Here is a 16781-nt window from a genome sequence, read left to right on the forward strand (position 1 = left end):
ACAGGTCTCGGAAAATGGTGACACTAAAAAATTTTTTTTTATATATATAGATTTTTTTTACCACTAAAATAATAATAAATAACTGGGGGAGTTTGTTATTGCTGTAATCATACTGATGTGGATGGTGAGGTTATTTTTACCGCAACATGAAAGCTGCAAAAACGAAACCTTAAAAGGCGATATCCGGGACTTTGTGAAAAACGAAAAATGTGCCTAAGTTCTAACAGGCAGGTAGTTAGTTGCTGCCTACCTGTTGTGCCCTGAGCCGTTCATTGCCGACGCAGAGCGATCCATGACCTGCCGTGGGATGCATCTGCCTATGCTGACGTTACATAGACAGAGCAGCATTTATTTTCCGCCCTGCTCTGTTGACAGAACGTGACTTCTGACATCATTCTGATTGCCACTCGGATTTCCGCTGCCTAACTAGGTAAGCCGACTGAGCAGGGCGGAGAAGAAGTTGCCGCTCCGTCGACAGAGCAGGGCGGAGAAGTCGCCGCTCCATCGACAGAGCATGGCGGAGAAGTCGCCGCTCCGTCGACAGAGCAGGGCGGAGAAGTCGCCGCTCCGTCGACAGAGCATGGCGGAGAAGAAGTCGCTGCTCCGTCGACAGAGCAGGGCGGAGAAGTCGCCGCTCCGTCGACAGAGCATGGCGGAGAAGTCGCCGCTCCGTCGACAGAGCAGGGCGGAGAAGTCGCCGCTCCGTGGACAGAGCATGGCGGAGAAGAAGTCGCCGCTCCGTCGACAGAGCAGGGCGGAGAAGTCGCCGCTCCGTGGACAGAGCATGGCGGAGAAGTCGCCGCTCCGTCGACAGAGCAGGGCGGAGAAGTCGCCGCTCCGTGGACAGAGCATGGCGGAGAAGAAGTCGCCGCTCCGTCGACAGAGCAGGGCGGAGAAGAAGTCACCGCTCCGTCGACAGAGCAGGGCGGAAAAGAAGTCGACAGAGCAGGGCAGAAAAGAAGTCGCTGCTCCGTCGACAGAGCAGGGCGGAAAAGAAGTCGCCGCTCCGTCGACAGAGCAGGGTGGAAAAGAAGTCGCCGCTCCGTCGACAGAGCAGAGCGGAAAAGAAGTCGCCGCTCCGATGAACGGCGCCGGGCACAACAGGCTCGTAGGTAGCAAATACCTACCTGTTAGAGCTTAGGCACGTTTTTTTTTTCACAAAGTTCTGGATATCCTCTTTATAAAACAATGTTGGAATTGTGTAAATTTATTTTCGGGTTTTCATTGCACTTGCACTTTCCCCCCCCCCCCGGTTTCCAGTACATTTTATGTATGGTGAATTGAATGGTGTCATTCACGTAAAAAAAAAAAAAAAAAAATCCCATAAAAAGACAAGCCCCCATACGGCTATGTGGATGGAAAAAAAAATGATGGTCATTGAATGAAGGGGATGAAGAAAAATGGTTGAAAGGGTTTTCTAGAGTGGTAACAAAAGTGTGCAGTCACTTTGTGTGTGAACACACGCTGACGAGTGGTCACTGAGCACTGCCACGATTCTCCTGTGTTCCCAGCATAAGGGGGTGGACACGTGGCCGACATTTGTATTCTTGTGTCCTGACTAGATTCTGTCGCTTTTCTCAATGCTCTTTTTGTTGTTCTCCTCAGAAAACCCCCTTTAATAAGAAGCTTTTTGTTTTTACAAGCACTCTGCAATTTACCCATTAGACAATTTGAGAAGAATATTTTAATAATGGCTGAATCTAGCCATCAGTGAGTCAGGCATTGTTGTGTCTATTTCCCTGCACTGTCTGCCAATATTATTTTGGCACATTGGTGTAGGAAGCCATTATTACTTAGAGATGACAGGACAGCCTCCTCCTCACACGTGTCATTGTACAGTATCCGCCCCCCTATAATAAAGGCTGGAGCTGTGAGGGGTCATCAATCAATACAGCTCCGGCGAGCAGCAGCAGCAGCAGCGTGGGTTACAGGCAGAAGGCTTTCACCTCACAACTCATCGCCATGTCTGGAAGACGTCAGCAAGGAGGCTACGGAAACTGGTGAGGAGCGGTGACATGACTCATTAGCTAGTTACACTACCACGAGGGGTAGAGACTTGCTCTATTAGTTCTTCCCTCCTAGTAGCTGTGAAAGGTTTTATTATGGCAGGAGACAGAACTGCGCGCTATAGACCTGTTATGTCGGCAGTTATAACTGCGCACAATAAACCTGCGTATGTCGGTAATTATAACTGCGCAGTTGCCGACGTCATACAATGAGTGCAATTTCGGCGGGAAACTACAAGACTCCGCCCACGCATAGAAAATGGCGGGAAGAGCGAGCTCAAAATGGCGGCACTGCACCTAATAATTTTAGATAGAAATGAGCGGCAAATTAGTCATGTGGAAATAAATAGTAGCACAGAGCTAATGTTCAATACTTTCATGCTTTCTTACACCTATAAAGGGTATACATATGAGGTAGAAATTAATGTGCCACCATCTTGACAAATGGTGTGTGCTAAACAGTACTGTCCACAGAATATTAGAAAACTTTTACAGTATTGCACTGAAGGGAAAAAAAATAGCTATTGGACTATGTTACCCCATTTTTAAAATCTGTATAATGTATTTTGTGTAAAAAATTAAAAATAAGTGAGTCAGTTTGGCAGAAGTCCAGATGAGCAAACATCCTTATCTGCTTCCTCCTTGTCGCCATTGTTCAGACTTCACTGTGGGGCTAGAAATGCTGGAAAGCCCTTTAGGTCACTTTCACCTGACAGGATTTTGGTCATTAGTGGGTGGCATGTAAATCACCTTCCCAAATGGGTGATTATTTCATTGTTTTCTGCTTTCATTTTTTCCTTCTCTTCCTCCAAGACTCCCATTTTTTTATTTTCTGTCACAGCCATACTACAGCATGAGTTGTAGTTTTGATTGACCCCATCCATTTTACCATAAAATGTACTGTAAAATGAGGGGAAAAAATTCCAAGTGATGTCAAAAAAATACAATTCCACCATTTTGTTTTGTTTTTTTTCAATCGCATTTTTAGTGAGATAAACACTACCTGGAAACCTGATTTCTCCGGATCTGTACAATTACGGCGATGACCATTTTGTAATTTTATTTTTTTATGTATTAGTTGGCAAAATAGTTAAGAATTTTGTAAAAGTATAATTGAGCTTCTGTCGCCATTTTCTGCTATTCATCATGATTTATTTCTCTGTTGATGGAGCTGAGAGCTTTTTTTTTTTTTTCTTCGTGGAGAACTTGTTTTGATGATACCGAGGACTTTTTGATCACTTTCTAATTGCATTTTTTTTGGGGGACCAAAACACATTGTTTTTTTTTTTTTCTTTAGACCATTTACCATATGGGATAATTACACATATTTTTATATATTAGGCTTTTACAGATGCGTCAAACTCAATACCAAATATGTTTGAAAAAAACATCAAGTCACAGCGCTGCCTTTTCATGTCCTAATGGATGTGTCATGTGAAAGTCATTGAATATTCACTCCAACGCTGTGATCCTGCCGTCTGACGCTGCTTATTGCATGCTGCGAGCACAGATACAGCAGCGGGGACATTGTAAGACCGCAGCTACACTGTGACTTTGACTGCGACACTGGTCACACAGCCACAGATCACTATGCACCATTACCACATCACAGCATAATGGAGGTGAATGGCGTCGCATTGCAGCCCATAGGATACCACAATGCGCAAGTCTCAAAAAAAACAGACGTAGACGTCTGCTTGTCGCAGTACTTAATGTGACTGCATTATGCTGAGATGTGGCAGTGCCACAAGGCGATATTTGGGAGTGGAACCTACAGTACACATCAAAATTTTGGTCTCACCTGTTCATGCAGTGGTTTTTCTTATTGGAATGTGCACATTGTAGATTCAGACTGAAGGCAGCAACACCACAAAGGATCTTCATCAGCTGGCACCGTAACTGTATGAAGCGGGCTCAGGTCTTGATCCTGCTCCATACACCAACACTGTGTATGATGTACACGTATGTCCAGGTTGTAGAGGGTGGTTTAAGTTAGCTGCTATGTTATGAATGTCAATTCAAGCAGGTGTACAGGGTGCACATAGGACTTGTCTACTGCAAAATGTACACATCATGGCGGTTTCTGCTATGTTAATGCTAAAGCACAGATTTTCCCCAGTGAATATCCACAGCATATATTGATGGGCTACACTGTGGATTTTCCCCACGGCTGTTGTAAGAGATTTGTCACATCTCGTTCTCAATCCTGGTACTGTAGGACACAACTGAATTTCTGGATGTAAAATCTGCACTGATTACACCCCGAGTGTTCATATATCTTTAAAGGGAACCTGTCAACAGAGAAAGCGCTATTAACCTGCAGATATGGGATTAACCTGCAGGTTAATAGTGTTATTAACCTGCCCGGCGCCTGCACTTACCCGAACGCTATGGGGAGAAAATTAACTTTATCCCCCCCCCCCCGCAAGCGTTCCAGTTTCAGTTACGGGGCGACGCCAGTGCTGGTTCAGTCACTGCTATGATAATACAAAGCGGGGGCTGTAACTGCGCCCCTGTGACTGAAACCAGAACGATGCGGGGGGAATAAAGTTAATTTTCTCCCCATAGCGTTCAGCTAAGTGCAGGCGCCGGGCAGGTTAAAAACACTATTAACCTTCAGGTTAATAGCGTTTTTCCCTTTACCCTGCATGATAATCCTGTATCTGCAGGTAAATAGGGTGTGGGGACATAGCAGCTCCCTTTAAAGGGGTTTTCCCATGAACGAAAGTTAATTTTAATCAATAGATCTTGGAATAATAATAATTTCCCCAATTGGATGTGTTTAAATAAAATGTTCCTGTGCTGAGATAATCTTATAAATGTGTCCCACTCCCTGCTGTGTACTGTGTAATGGCTGTGTCTGACCGTACAGGGACATGGTCTGATCATACCACATCTCCTGGGCAGGGGAGGAAGCTAAAGAGTATACAGACATTACAGCAGGGGATCACAGCTGATTATTTCTTTGAAGTAAAACATTGTTTTTGTGAGGTAAAACATTTTCCTGCCTGTTTTTAAACAATTAGCTGTGATCTGTGCTATAATGTCTGTATACTCTTTTGCGTCCTCCCCTGCCCAGGAGCTGTGGTATGATCAGACCATGTTCCTGCACGGTAAGACACAACCATTACACAGGGAAACATTTATAAGATTAGCTCAGCACAGGAACATTTTATTTAAACACATCCAATTGTGGAAGTTATTATTATTATTCCAAGATCTATTGATTAAAATCAACTTTTGTTCGTGGGAAAACCCCTTTAAGGCTATGTGCACACTGTGCATTTTTTTTATGTGGTAAATCCGATCGGAATTGGCCCCAAAAACGCATTGCAGACCTTATCCCAGCATTTCTGTGAGATTTTGCAAGATCTGTGCACATGATCAGGATTTTTCCCTACAGAATTTCATGTGCGTTAAAAGAAGCAGCATGTCCATTCTTTTTGCACTTTTGCCTGCGTTTTTGCTATACAATGCATTGGAAAAAACGCATGGCAAATCCGCAGGCAAAAGTGCATCGAAAACGCTGTGGAATTTCCTCAACGCTTTTGCTGCCAAGAGGTGGAGAAACACTGCAGAAATGTCTGCAAGCAAATACTGATCGTTTGAACATAACCCTAAATCTGGTTTGCTGTGGACATAAAGGCTGATAGTTTTCAGGACAGGATTTCAGTGCATGTTCAGCCTTGACCCATGAGACTTGTGATTAATATTGTGCTTTGCTGTTGCAGGAAAGCCAGAAGCTACTCTTCATCTGGAGGCTACAGGCAGCAAGGTAAGGATGAGCTTTCCTAATATCTCAGCATTTGGCTCATGTCCTGAGCAATTAGGGTCAGTTCACATGTGACAGATTTATTGCAGAAATATTTGCACCTCTCCCATTTATCTGATTTGGATTGTGTGGAAATGCATGAATCTGCAAATAGCAACCTCGGTCACATGTGTGGAGTGGGTTTTTAACCTCTTTACCCCCGAGGGTGGTTTGCACGTTAATGACCAGACCATTTTTTTTTATTTTTTTTTAATAACTCTAGAACGCTTCAACGGATCCCCCTGATAGGTTTTTTTCGTGACATATTGTACTTCATGATTGTGGTAAAATTTGTTCGATATCACTTGCGTTTATTTGTGAAAAAATCGGAAATTTGGCCAAAATTCAGAAAATTTCGCAATTTTCAAAATGTGAATTTTTATGCCCTTAAATCAGAGAGATATGTCACAAAATAGTTAATAAATAACATTTCCCACATGTCTGCTTTACATCAGCACAATTTTGGAACCAACATTTTTTTTTATTAGGGAGCTATAAGGGTCAAAAGTTGACCTTTTATTTCTCATTTTTACAACAAAATTTACAAAACCATTTTTTTAGAGAACACTTCACATTTGAAGTGACTTTGAGGGGCCTTTATGACAGAAAATACCAAAAAGTGACACCATTCTAAATACTACACCCCTCAAGGTGCTCAAAACCACATTCAAGAAGTTTATTAACCCTTCAGGTGCTTCACAGGAATTTTTGGAATGGGGAAGAAAAAAATGAACATTTAACTTTTTCAACAAAAATCTTACTTTAGACCGCAATTTTTTTATTTTTGCAGGGGTAACAGGAAAAAATGGTCCCCAAAATTTGTTGTGCAATTTCCCCTGGGCACGCAGATACCCAATATTTGGGGAAAAAACACTGTTGGGCGCACGGCAGGGCTCGGAAGGGAAGGAGCGCCATTTGACTTTTTGATTGTAAAATTTGCTTGAATAATTAGCGGACGCCATGTTGTGTTTGGAGAGCCCCTGTGTGCCCAAACATTGGAGCTCCCCCACAAGTGACCCCAAGTGAATCAATTTGTGAAGCACCTGGGGGTTCCAAGTGCTCACTATGCATCTAGATAGGTGCCTTGGGGGGTCTAGTTTCCAAAATGGGGTCACTTGTGGGGGAGCTCCAATGTTTGAGCACGCAGGGGCTCTCCAAACGCAACATGGCGTCCGCTAACAATTTGAGCCGATTTTCCATTCAATTTGTTAGCGGACACCATGTCGCGTTTGGAGAGCCTGTGATGTGCCTAAACAGTGGAGCTCCACCACAAGTGACCCCATTTTGGAAACTATACCCCTCAAGGATTTTATTAAGGTGTATAGTGAACATTTTGAACCCAGAGGTACGACACAGAATTTGTTTACATTAGGTCATCATATTGAATAAGTTGTCATTAGTCTTGAGCGCAAGTGCTCGCTACTTGAGTTTGCATCGGGTACTCAGGTATGCACCATGTACAGCGTGTGCTCGAGTGACATGCTCGAGTCCCTGCTCCGCATGTTTCACGGTTATTAGACACCCAAAAAAAAACACGCGGGGATGGCTCGTGCATGGCAGCCAATCCCCGTAAAGTTTTTTTGGCCGCGAAGCATATGGGGCAGAGACTCGAGCATGTCACTCAAATACCCACGATACTCAATGCATACCAGAGCACCTGATGCAAACTCAAGTAGCGAGAACTTGCGCTCAACACTAGTCGCCATATTGTCATCTTTTTTTCTTACTTTTGAAAAAAATCCCAACCCCATCACAACCCTAACCCCAACCCCAGCCCTAAACCTAGCACATCCCTAACCCTAGCACAACCCTAACCCCAAACCCAGCCCTAACCCTAACCCAAGAGTTTATTTTTGACGACTTTATTCTTCGGGTCGGTGTGATTACAGCACTACCAGAATCATATGGGGTTTTTATGACTGACAGCTGTCACACACTAAAAGATGCATTTTTTGTAAAATCTAGTTTTTGCATCGCCATATTTTGAGAGCTATAATTTTTCCAGATTTTGGCAGACAGTCATGTGACGGCTCGTTTTTTGTGGGATGAGTTGACGTTGTTATTGGTGCCATTTTCAGGCACGTGACATTTTTTGATCGCTTTCTATTCCGATTTTTGGGAGGCAGAATAAACAAAAACCAACAATTCAGGAATTGTTTTTTTTTTTTTTTTTTTTATTCTGTTCCCAAAAATTTGATGTGACCTTCGCCATATTTATGTGTCCAGCCAGGTACAGCAAATTGCAATCTGCAGCCACCCCAGAAAATGTCGCGTTCAGAGAAGCGCCATCTTCTGGCGCTGTACCCAACTCATCCAGGGCCCTGGTTCGGTGGCTCACTGGGTAATAAAGGGGTTAGGGCCAGCTTGGCATTATCAGCTGGCCCTAAGCCCGAAATTCATGGGGTCACGCCAATATTAGACATGACCACCATGAATTTCTAGTAAAGTATTTAAAAAAACACAACACCCAGAATAAAGTCCTTTAATTGAAATAAACACACAATTTTTTAATGTTCTAAATTAAACCATACTTACCGTCACGCCCATTCCAACTGAAGCCAACGATCTCCTGCAACAAAAGTAAAATAATAAACCAATGTCATCCTTACCTATCCATGGTTCCCAGGATGGCTCCAGCTCTGCTACATTCACATGACAGGCTGGATCGCAGCTGAAAGCTGCCATCCAGCCTGTCATCCCGCAGACACTGAGAAGCGCAGGCATGCTTGCGCTCCTCAGTGTCTGGCTGTGACGGCATCCTGATGAGCCGAGGTCATGTCCAATGAACTCCGCTCACCTCATGCACGTCACTGACAGCGTGGGAAAATTCTCCTGCGCTTCTCAGTGTCTGCGGCATGGCAAGCTGGATGGCAGCTTTCGGCTGCGATCCAGCCTGTCATGTGAATGTAGCAGAGCTGAAACCGTCCTGGGAACCATGGATAGGTAAGGATGATGTTGGTTTATTATTTTACTTTTATTGCAGAAGACATTGGCTTCAGCTGGAATGGGCGTGACGGTAAGTATGGTTTAATTTAGAACCATAAAGAATTGTGTGTTTATTTCAATTAAAGGACTTTATTCTGGGTGTTTGTGTTTTTTTTTAACTTTGACTATGGGGTTAGTAATGGGGGTGTCTTATAGACGCCTCTCCATTACTAACCTGGGCTTGATGTCAGCTGGCATTATAAGCTGACATCAACCCCAGCCCGATTACCCCACTGCCACCGCTACAGGGCAGTGGGAAGAGCGAGGCTAAGTGCCAGAATTGGCGCATCCTATGGATGCGCCATTTCTAGGGCGACTGACGGCTGGTGTTTCTAGCCTGGGAGGGGGCCAATATTCATGGCACCCTTCCTGGGCTATTAATATCAGCCCCCAGCTGTCTGCCTAGCCTTTGCTAGCTATTAAAATAGGGGGGACCCCACGTCATTTTTTGGGGGGTCCCCCATTTTAATCGCTAGTAAAGGCTAGGTATTCAGCTGGGGGCTGATATTAGTAGCCTGGGAAGCTCCGTGGGTATTACCCCCTTCCCAGGCTTCAAACATCTGCCCCAGCCGTCTGCTTAACCTCCGCTAGAGACTAAAATTACGGGGCACCCAACGCCAATTTTTTTTTTATAAATCCTTTATTTTAACACTAAATGACAAGTACAGTAATCAACACTATCACTGTACTTCTTATATATGTGACTGACCTGTTTCTATCTATCTAATCTATGTGTGATGCTCTTTCTGTTCTAAATTGTCGGGTACCGGTGTATGCCGCTGCTGAATTACCGGCTTTTCATGTAATACATTCTACATTATTCTTAGCCATCCAGCTTGTCATCCTTCAGAGACACTGCGGAGCGCAGGCATTATGGGAACTTCCAATTCCAGTATTCTTTATTCTAAAAGTATCGGAACTCCGATACTGAAATATCGGGTATCGACCGATATTCGCGGTATCTGAATGCTCAACACTACCCATGGAGCTTCCCAGGCTACTAATATCAGCCCCCAGCTGAATACTTAGCCTTTACTAGCTATTAAAATGGGGGACCCAAAAAAAATTACGTGGGGTCCCCGCTATTTTAATAGCTAGCAAAGGCTAGGCAGACAGCTTGGGGCTGATATTAATAGCCCAGGAAGGTTGCCATGAATATTGGGCCCCTCCCAGGCTAGAAACACCAGCCCTCAGCCGCCCCGGAAATGGCGCATCCATAGGATGTGCCAATTCTGGCACTTAGCCTCGCTCTTCCCACTGCCCTGTAGCGGTGGCAGTGGGGTAATAGGGCTGGGGTTGATGTCAGCTTATAATGCCAGCTGACATCAAGCCCAGGTTAGTAATGGAGAGGCGTCTATAAGACACCCCCATTACTAACTCCATAGTGTAAGTGAAATGTAAAATAAAGACACCCACACTGTGAATAAAATCCTTTAATTGAAATAAAGACACACAATACTTTAATGTTCTAAATTAAACACTACTTATCGTCACGCCCATTCCCGCTGAAGCCAACGATCTCCTGCAATAAAAGTAAAATAATAAACCAACCTCATCCTTACCTTTCCATGGTTCCCAGGACAGCTTCAGCACTCCTACATTGACATGACAGGTTGGACCGCAGCAGAACGCTGCCATCCAGCTTGCCATGCCGCAGACACTGAGAAACTCCTCAGTGAAGCTTTTCAGCGTCTGGCTGTGACGGCATCCAGATGAGCCGAGTTCATGTCCAATGAACTCAACTCACCTCATGCACGTCACTGACAGCGTGGGAAAATTCTCCTGCGCTTGCGGTGCCGGCAAATGACGTCACCGCTCAAGCAGGAGAATTCTCCCACGCTGGGATGGCATTGAGATGACAGGCTGGATGGTAGCAGAACGCTGCCATCCAGCATGCCATCCTTCAGAGACACTGCAGAGCGCAAGCATGCCTGCGCTCTGCAGTGTCTCTGCTGGATGGCAGCGTTCTGCTACCATCCAGCCTGTCATCTCAATGCCTGCGCTCTGCAGTGTCTCTGAAGGATGGCATGCTGGATGGCAGCATTCTGCTACCATCCAGCCTGTCATCTCAATGCCATCCCAGCGTGGGAAAATTCTCCTGCTCGAGCGGTGACGTCATTTCCCGGCACCGCAAGCGCAGGAGAATTTTCCCACGCTGTCAGTGACGTGCATGAGGTGAGCTGAGTTCATTGAACTCGGCTCATCTGGATGCCGTCACAGCCAGACACTGAGGAGCTTCACTGAGAAGCTTCTCGGTGTCTGCGGCATGGCAAGCTGGATGGCAGCGTTCTGCTACGATCCAGCCTGTCATGTCAGTGCAGCAGAGCTGAAGCTGTCCTGGGAACCATGGAAAGGTAAGGACGAGGTTGGTTTATTATTTTACTTTTGTTGCAGGAGATCGTTGGCTTCAGCTGGAATGGGCGTGACAGTAAGTATGGTTTAATTTAGAACATTAAAGTATTGTGTCTTTTTCAATTAAAGGATTTTATTCACGGTGTGCGTGTCTTTATTTTACATTTCACTTTCACTATGGGGTTAGTAATGAGGGTGTCTTATAGACACATCTCCATTACTAACCTGGGCTTGATGTCAGCTGGCATTATAAGCTGACATCAACCCCAGCCCTATTACCCCACTGCCACCGCTACAGGGCAGTGGGAAGAGCGAGGTTAAGTGCCAGAATTGGCGCATCCTATGGATGCGCCATTTCTGGGGCGACTAAGGGCTGGTGTTTCTAGCCTGGGAGGGGGCCAATTTTCATGGCTCCCTTCCTGGGCTATTAATATCAGCCCCAGCTGTCTGCCTAGCCTTTGCTAGCTATTAAAATAGGGGGGACCCCACTTAATTTTTTTTGGGTCCCCCATTTTAATAGCTTGTAAAGGCTAGGTATTCAGCTGGGGGCTGATATTAGTAGCCTGGGAAGCTCCGTGGGTATTACCCCCTTCCCAGGCTTCAAACATCTGCCCCAGCCGTCTGCTTAACCTCCGCTAGAGACTAAAATTACGGGGAACCCCACGCCAATTTTTTTTTTAATAAATCCTTTATTTTAACACTAAATGACAAGTACAGTAACCAACACTATCACTGTACTTATTATATATGTGACTGACATGTTTCTATCTATCTAATCTACGTGTGATGCTCTATTCTTTCTGTTCTATATTGTCGGGTACCTGTGTATGCCGCTGATGAATTGCCGGCCGGCTTTTTTAAAGAGATGGGTGCATGAAAATCGGAGGACACTAGTGTGTTCCAAGTGCCCTGCTATGTTTTTCATGCACCCTCCTATATAACCTGTCTGCCTATATATACTGCCTGCCTGACGTTTAATTGAGCACTGTTCCCATCGATTTGGGCAATTTTTGACCTTCTGCAGACCGCCGGGGAGGACCCCCAGAAAAATGCTCGAGTTTCCCATAGACTTACATTGGGCTCGTTGCTCGGGTCGAGCACCCGAGTATTCCAATGTGCTCAACCCGAGCTTCGAGCACCCGAGCATTTTAGTGCTGGCTCATCACTATTCCTGAGGGCATAAGAAAAGTCCCATTGTATTACAGCCATTAGGGGGTGATAACAACCAGACAGACATGTCTCTGCCTCATTTCAATACAGTGTGATAATGAAGATTAATCAGGATGTCATTATCTTCTGTGAGCTTACTGTAGGGAAAGAGCAGACTGATAAAAATAGTTCTTTTTTTCACATGGTGAATTCCTAGATGGTGTATAAAAGACCCAAGTGTGACAGGGAAAAAAAGATTGAGAGGGAAAGGAGAGTGATAACATTCAGTAGTCCCTGGATGAAGGTTGGCCTTTATAGATGGGTCCCTGAGGCAGATAGGCCATACCAAGGGGAGGGCATTGCAAGGAGATGAGGGCCACACCAAAGTGGCATAACCAAGAGGCACTTTATGAAGGATTCCTTTCTGGTAATTATGTCATGATGGAAATTACAGTAAGGGTGCAGTCAGACGGATATATATTGGACCATAATGCACAGAGTGGCCAGCAGCTCTTCCTAGCGTGACCGCAGCTGTCACAGGAGAGCTGGCGACCAGCCCGTGTATTGCGGTCTGATCTCGATGTGATTTTATATGGTTGTCCGACTGCTCACTAAGCCTAGGGAATGTATGTGTCTTTCTGTAATATTGTAATGATTTTGTTAATTGTTTTAGCAATTTTATGTTGCTCATTTGATTCTGGTTGTGAAGTCATTTCTTTTTATTCACTTTTGTCTTTGTGCCATATTTTGCAGTCTATAAGATGCATCGGACCAGAAGATGCACCCCATAGTTTGGGGTGGAAAATAGGAAAAACTGTTTTTTAAATAAAATGGTGGTGCGTCTTATAGTCCATCCTAATGGTAGCTTACCAGGGGGAGAGGATGGGGGGGATGGTGTAGCTTAGTCACAGAAGGCAGGGTCGCTGCTTCAGGAGGTCAGTGGCGACAGGGATGGGGAGATGCTGCGGGCCCTGGGCTCTGATAAGATGTCGGCGCCGGTGAGAGGAGTCCCCTATCTCATTGATTTCCCTGTGGTGGACTTTGGGAAAGTGGCCGCCGGAGGTGATTCATGCGCAGATTGAGATCTCGGGAGACTAGCTGAAAACCAAATTTTGCGACTTTTCAAAGTTTCATGACAGTTTTCTGGCGAAAACACTGCTGTTGCGGTCAGCTGCAAAGACAATGTCAAGGTGCAACCACCTTTTTCTTAGGAGGTCGGGTAGGCTATGTGTTCTTGATCAGGATCTGAAGCAGAATTTTCCTGAGCGTTTCTGCATCTCCTTGGCAGGAAAAAACACGCGGTTTTGTAGCGATTTTGAACGTTTTTGTTCATCAATGAATGCTTTTTGGAGCTACAAGTTATTTGGTAGGACATTGCTTTAACTCTTGGATTACCTTCAGACTTTGTAAGGATATTGGTTAATTTAAATGATTAAAGAATGTGTGTGTTGTATTTCAAATGAAGTGTTTACTGTGTGTTTATTTAACTCTTTAATTAGGATTGGTCATGAAAGGGTCTGATTGACACCTTGTCATCACCAAACGAAAGAGTTATGTGTCAGCTAGTCCTATTCACCCAATCTTCATTAGTATTTCTATTCACGTAATTTATGTGGCAGTTGTGAGCTGCTATTTTTAGCCTAGGAAAGTGCCATTAGGCAAACATGGTCCCTGGCCATTATTAACAGCTCACAGCTGTTTCATTAGCCTCTACGTCCCCACGATCAGCACTCAGCAGCGCTTTGGACGCAGCATATTTTTTGCTGTGTCCAAAACACTGTTCTAATGCCGCACTTTTGTTGTCGGTACATGTGAATGCACCACATATAATGACACTTCAATCGGTCAAAATCTGCAGCATGTCCGCTACAGAAATTGACATGCTGCGGATGATTTTTGGGTATGTGGCCACAATCAGGAGCCACTGCAGGTTTGACGCTACGTGTTTATACAGCGTCAAACCCGCAGCGTCCAGATGTTACAGCATAGTGGATGGGATCTCTAGAAATCCCATGTTCACTATGCGTGCATCAGAGGCTGCGAATCACCTGTGAACACTTGACAAGCGGCGCGACTTTCAGGACCGCAGCATGTCAAATTCTCTTGCGGAGTCGCTAGTCTACACAACAGAAATTTTGACCTCTAGAAAGTATTGAATGCATGGTTCAGTGAACACGTGTATTTACCTGCGTTCAATAGAATGCAACGTTTTGGACACAGCAAAAAATATGCGTCCAAAGCACTGCTGCGTTCAGATCGTGGGCTCCTGCGTCATTTTTACAACCAGTAGAGGGAAAGCCGACCGCTGTGGGCTGATATTAGTAGCCGGGGAAGGGGCCATTAGCCAATAATGTTACCTAGCTATTAATATCAGCCCACAGCTGTTTGTTTAGCCTTTACTGGCTAAATTACAGGGGGACCCCAGAAATAAATTGACATAGGGTCTCCCTATAAAATATAACCAGAAAAGGCTAAACAGACCGCTGCGGGCTGATACTAATAGCCAGGGAAGGGGCCATGAATACTAGCCCCCTCCGTGGCTATTATCGCCCCTCAGCAGTCCCAGAAATGGCGCTTCCATAAGATGCGCCAAATCTGGCGCTTAGCCTCCGCTCTTCCCACTGCCCTGTAGGGCTGGGGTTCATGTCAGCAATGTATTGGCGGCTGACGTGAAGCCCAGGTTAGTAATGGAGGGTGTCTATAAGACGCCCCCATTACTAACCGTGTAGTAAAGTTGTTGGCGCTTTTTCAATAAATACACGGCCAGAATAAAGTACTTTAATGAAATTAAAAATACAATTTTTTTTCAAAAATTTTTTTATTGTCCGCGAAGCCATCGATCTAATGAAAAAAAAAAAAAGGAAACTAACAAACAACCATATCCCTCACCTGTCCGCCATCAACGACGCAGTCCGCAATTACGCCAACGATTGTCCCTCTGCAATCCATGTCACTTCTACAGCAGTAACATCAGCAATCACTGATGTCACTGCTGTAGAAGCCAGCAATGTATATTGATGGGTGTAAAATCACTCCTATCCGTGTACATGCTGCAGAAGTAACTGGGGTTCATCAGCTGATCAGCCACGGTGAGGTCACATGAGCGATTAGCTGATGGTCACGTAACCGCAGGTCCTGGCAGCACAGTACACTGCTGGGAGCGAACATGCTTTCTGCAGTGTACCGCTGGCCGCCGGTGAGAGAGCATCGCCGGGGACCAGGAGGACACCGGGGGATGCCGGACAGGTGAGTATAAGGTGTTTTTTTTTTTTTTAAATATTGTTGGTGGTTCCCGGCTCTGCTGAGGAGAACTACTGCTCCCCTCAGCAGTGCCGCTCTCTCTGTTATCAGCGGGAGTGGCGGGTGGATGAGGGGAGTAGTACTCCTCCTCTGCTGACCGGGTACCACCCGCACCGCGTTTCAGCCGCTACTTTGCGCCTATTGGCTTTAATTGAAAAGCATCAAATCTGCACAATGATCATGCTGCAATTTTTACTGCAATGGTAATCCTGAGCGGAAATTTCTGCATCATGTTCACAGCACATCCAGATTACCATTGCTATAGCTGGCTGACCTATTAACAAGCGTTTTCGCAGCGTTAAAAACGCTTCGTGTGCACAAAGCCTTAAAGAGGAAAATAACCCCCTATTGTGTCCGAGATATTTTGCTTTTTAAAGGGACCAAAGCATGTAAGCGAATGTATAGAGATTTCTGCCGAAAGGTACGCCGCAGCTCGTTATGAATTAGTGGAGCTTTCCCATGGAGATGGTTATTGTATGCTCTGATTGACATATTGTTTTGCCAATGGGAAATATAAAGGAAGGACCTGCACGTCTTGGTAGATACACTTCTGGCTGGGAAAAAAGCTGCATTAAAAATCATAGTGGCTCCCGACCAAAAAAACCACTGCGGAGATGCTGTGAATGCCTTGTGTGATCTTGCTGAGCTATGCTGGGGTACAGAACGCAATCAGGCTGAGTTCACACGAACGTACTGATAATTGTCCTGCGTTTCATCTATAGAACTCAGACGATTGTTTTCTCGTTTGTCATCCGTGTGCAATCTTTGTACAATCCGTTTTTATACATCAGTTATAAATTTATAAGACCAAATACAGATTCCTATGTCAGAGAAATGCAATGTATCCATAATATTTGGATACTGTGTGGAATCTGATATTTTTTTATATTTTGCGCATCCAATCTGCACGTCTCATGCAAAACACGGAATAAACTAGTGTAGGCTGCCATTTTTTTCGCGTGCAGATTGGGTACGTGAAAAAGAAAATAGCTCATCTGCTTCGCCCCATTGAATAACATTGACCTGTGCGCTGTCCATGTGCTGTTTTTTTTCCCCAGAAAGCACTCAGACCAAAAAATAATGTCATGTGAACTTGGCCTTACAGAAATAAATGTGAGCACTTACTTTGCAATACACAAAATTAGAGTAGCATGAAAAATTGACTCTTACATATATTA

At 44.8% G+C, this 16781-nt stretch overlaps 1 protein-coding gene across 1 annotated transcript in view; it reads left to right on the forward strand.

The window, feature by feature from the left end:
* The first annotated feature begins 1816 nt into the window (after positions 1–1816).
* The window catches only part of LOC141258932 (ribonuclease H1-like), a 31129-nt gene continuing 16164 nt past the window's right edge, over positions 1817–16781 (forward strand). Inside the window, exons 1-2 of the mRNA XM_073674203.1 lie at positions 1817–2000; positions 5738–5781. Coding sequence (XP_073530304.1) covers positions 1963–2000; positions 5738–5781 — 82 coding nt within the window. The 5' untranslated portion in view covers positions 1817–1962. The remainder of the gene's footprint in view (positions 2001–5737; positions 5782–16781) is intronic.

The sequence above is a fragment of the Phyllobates terribilis genome, unplaced genomic scaffold (genome assembly GCF_046119375.1).
Source record: "Phyllobates terribilis strain yellow unplaced genomic scaffold, ASM4611937v1 Scaffold_3__8_contigs__length_932513732, whole genome shotgun sequence".
NCBI lineage: Eukaryota > Metazoa > Chordata > Amphibia > Anura > Dendrobatidae > Phyllobates > Phyllobates terribilis.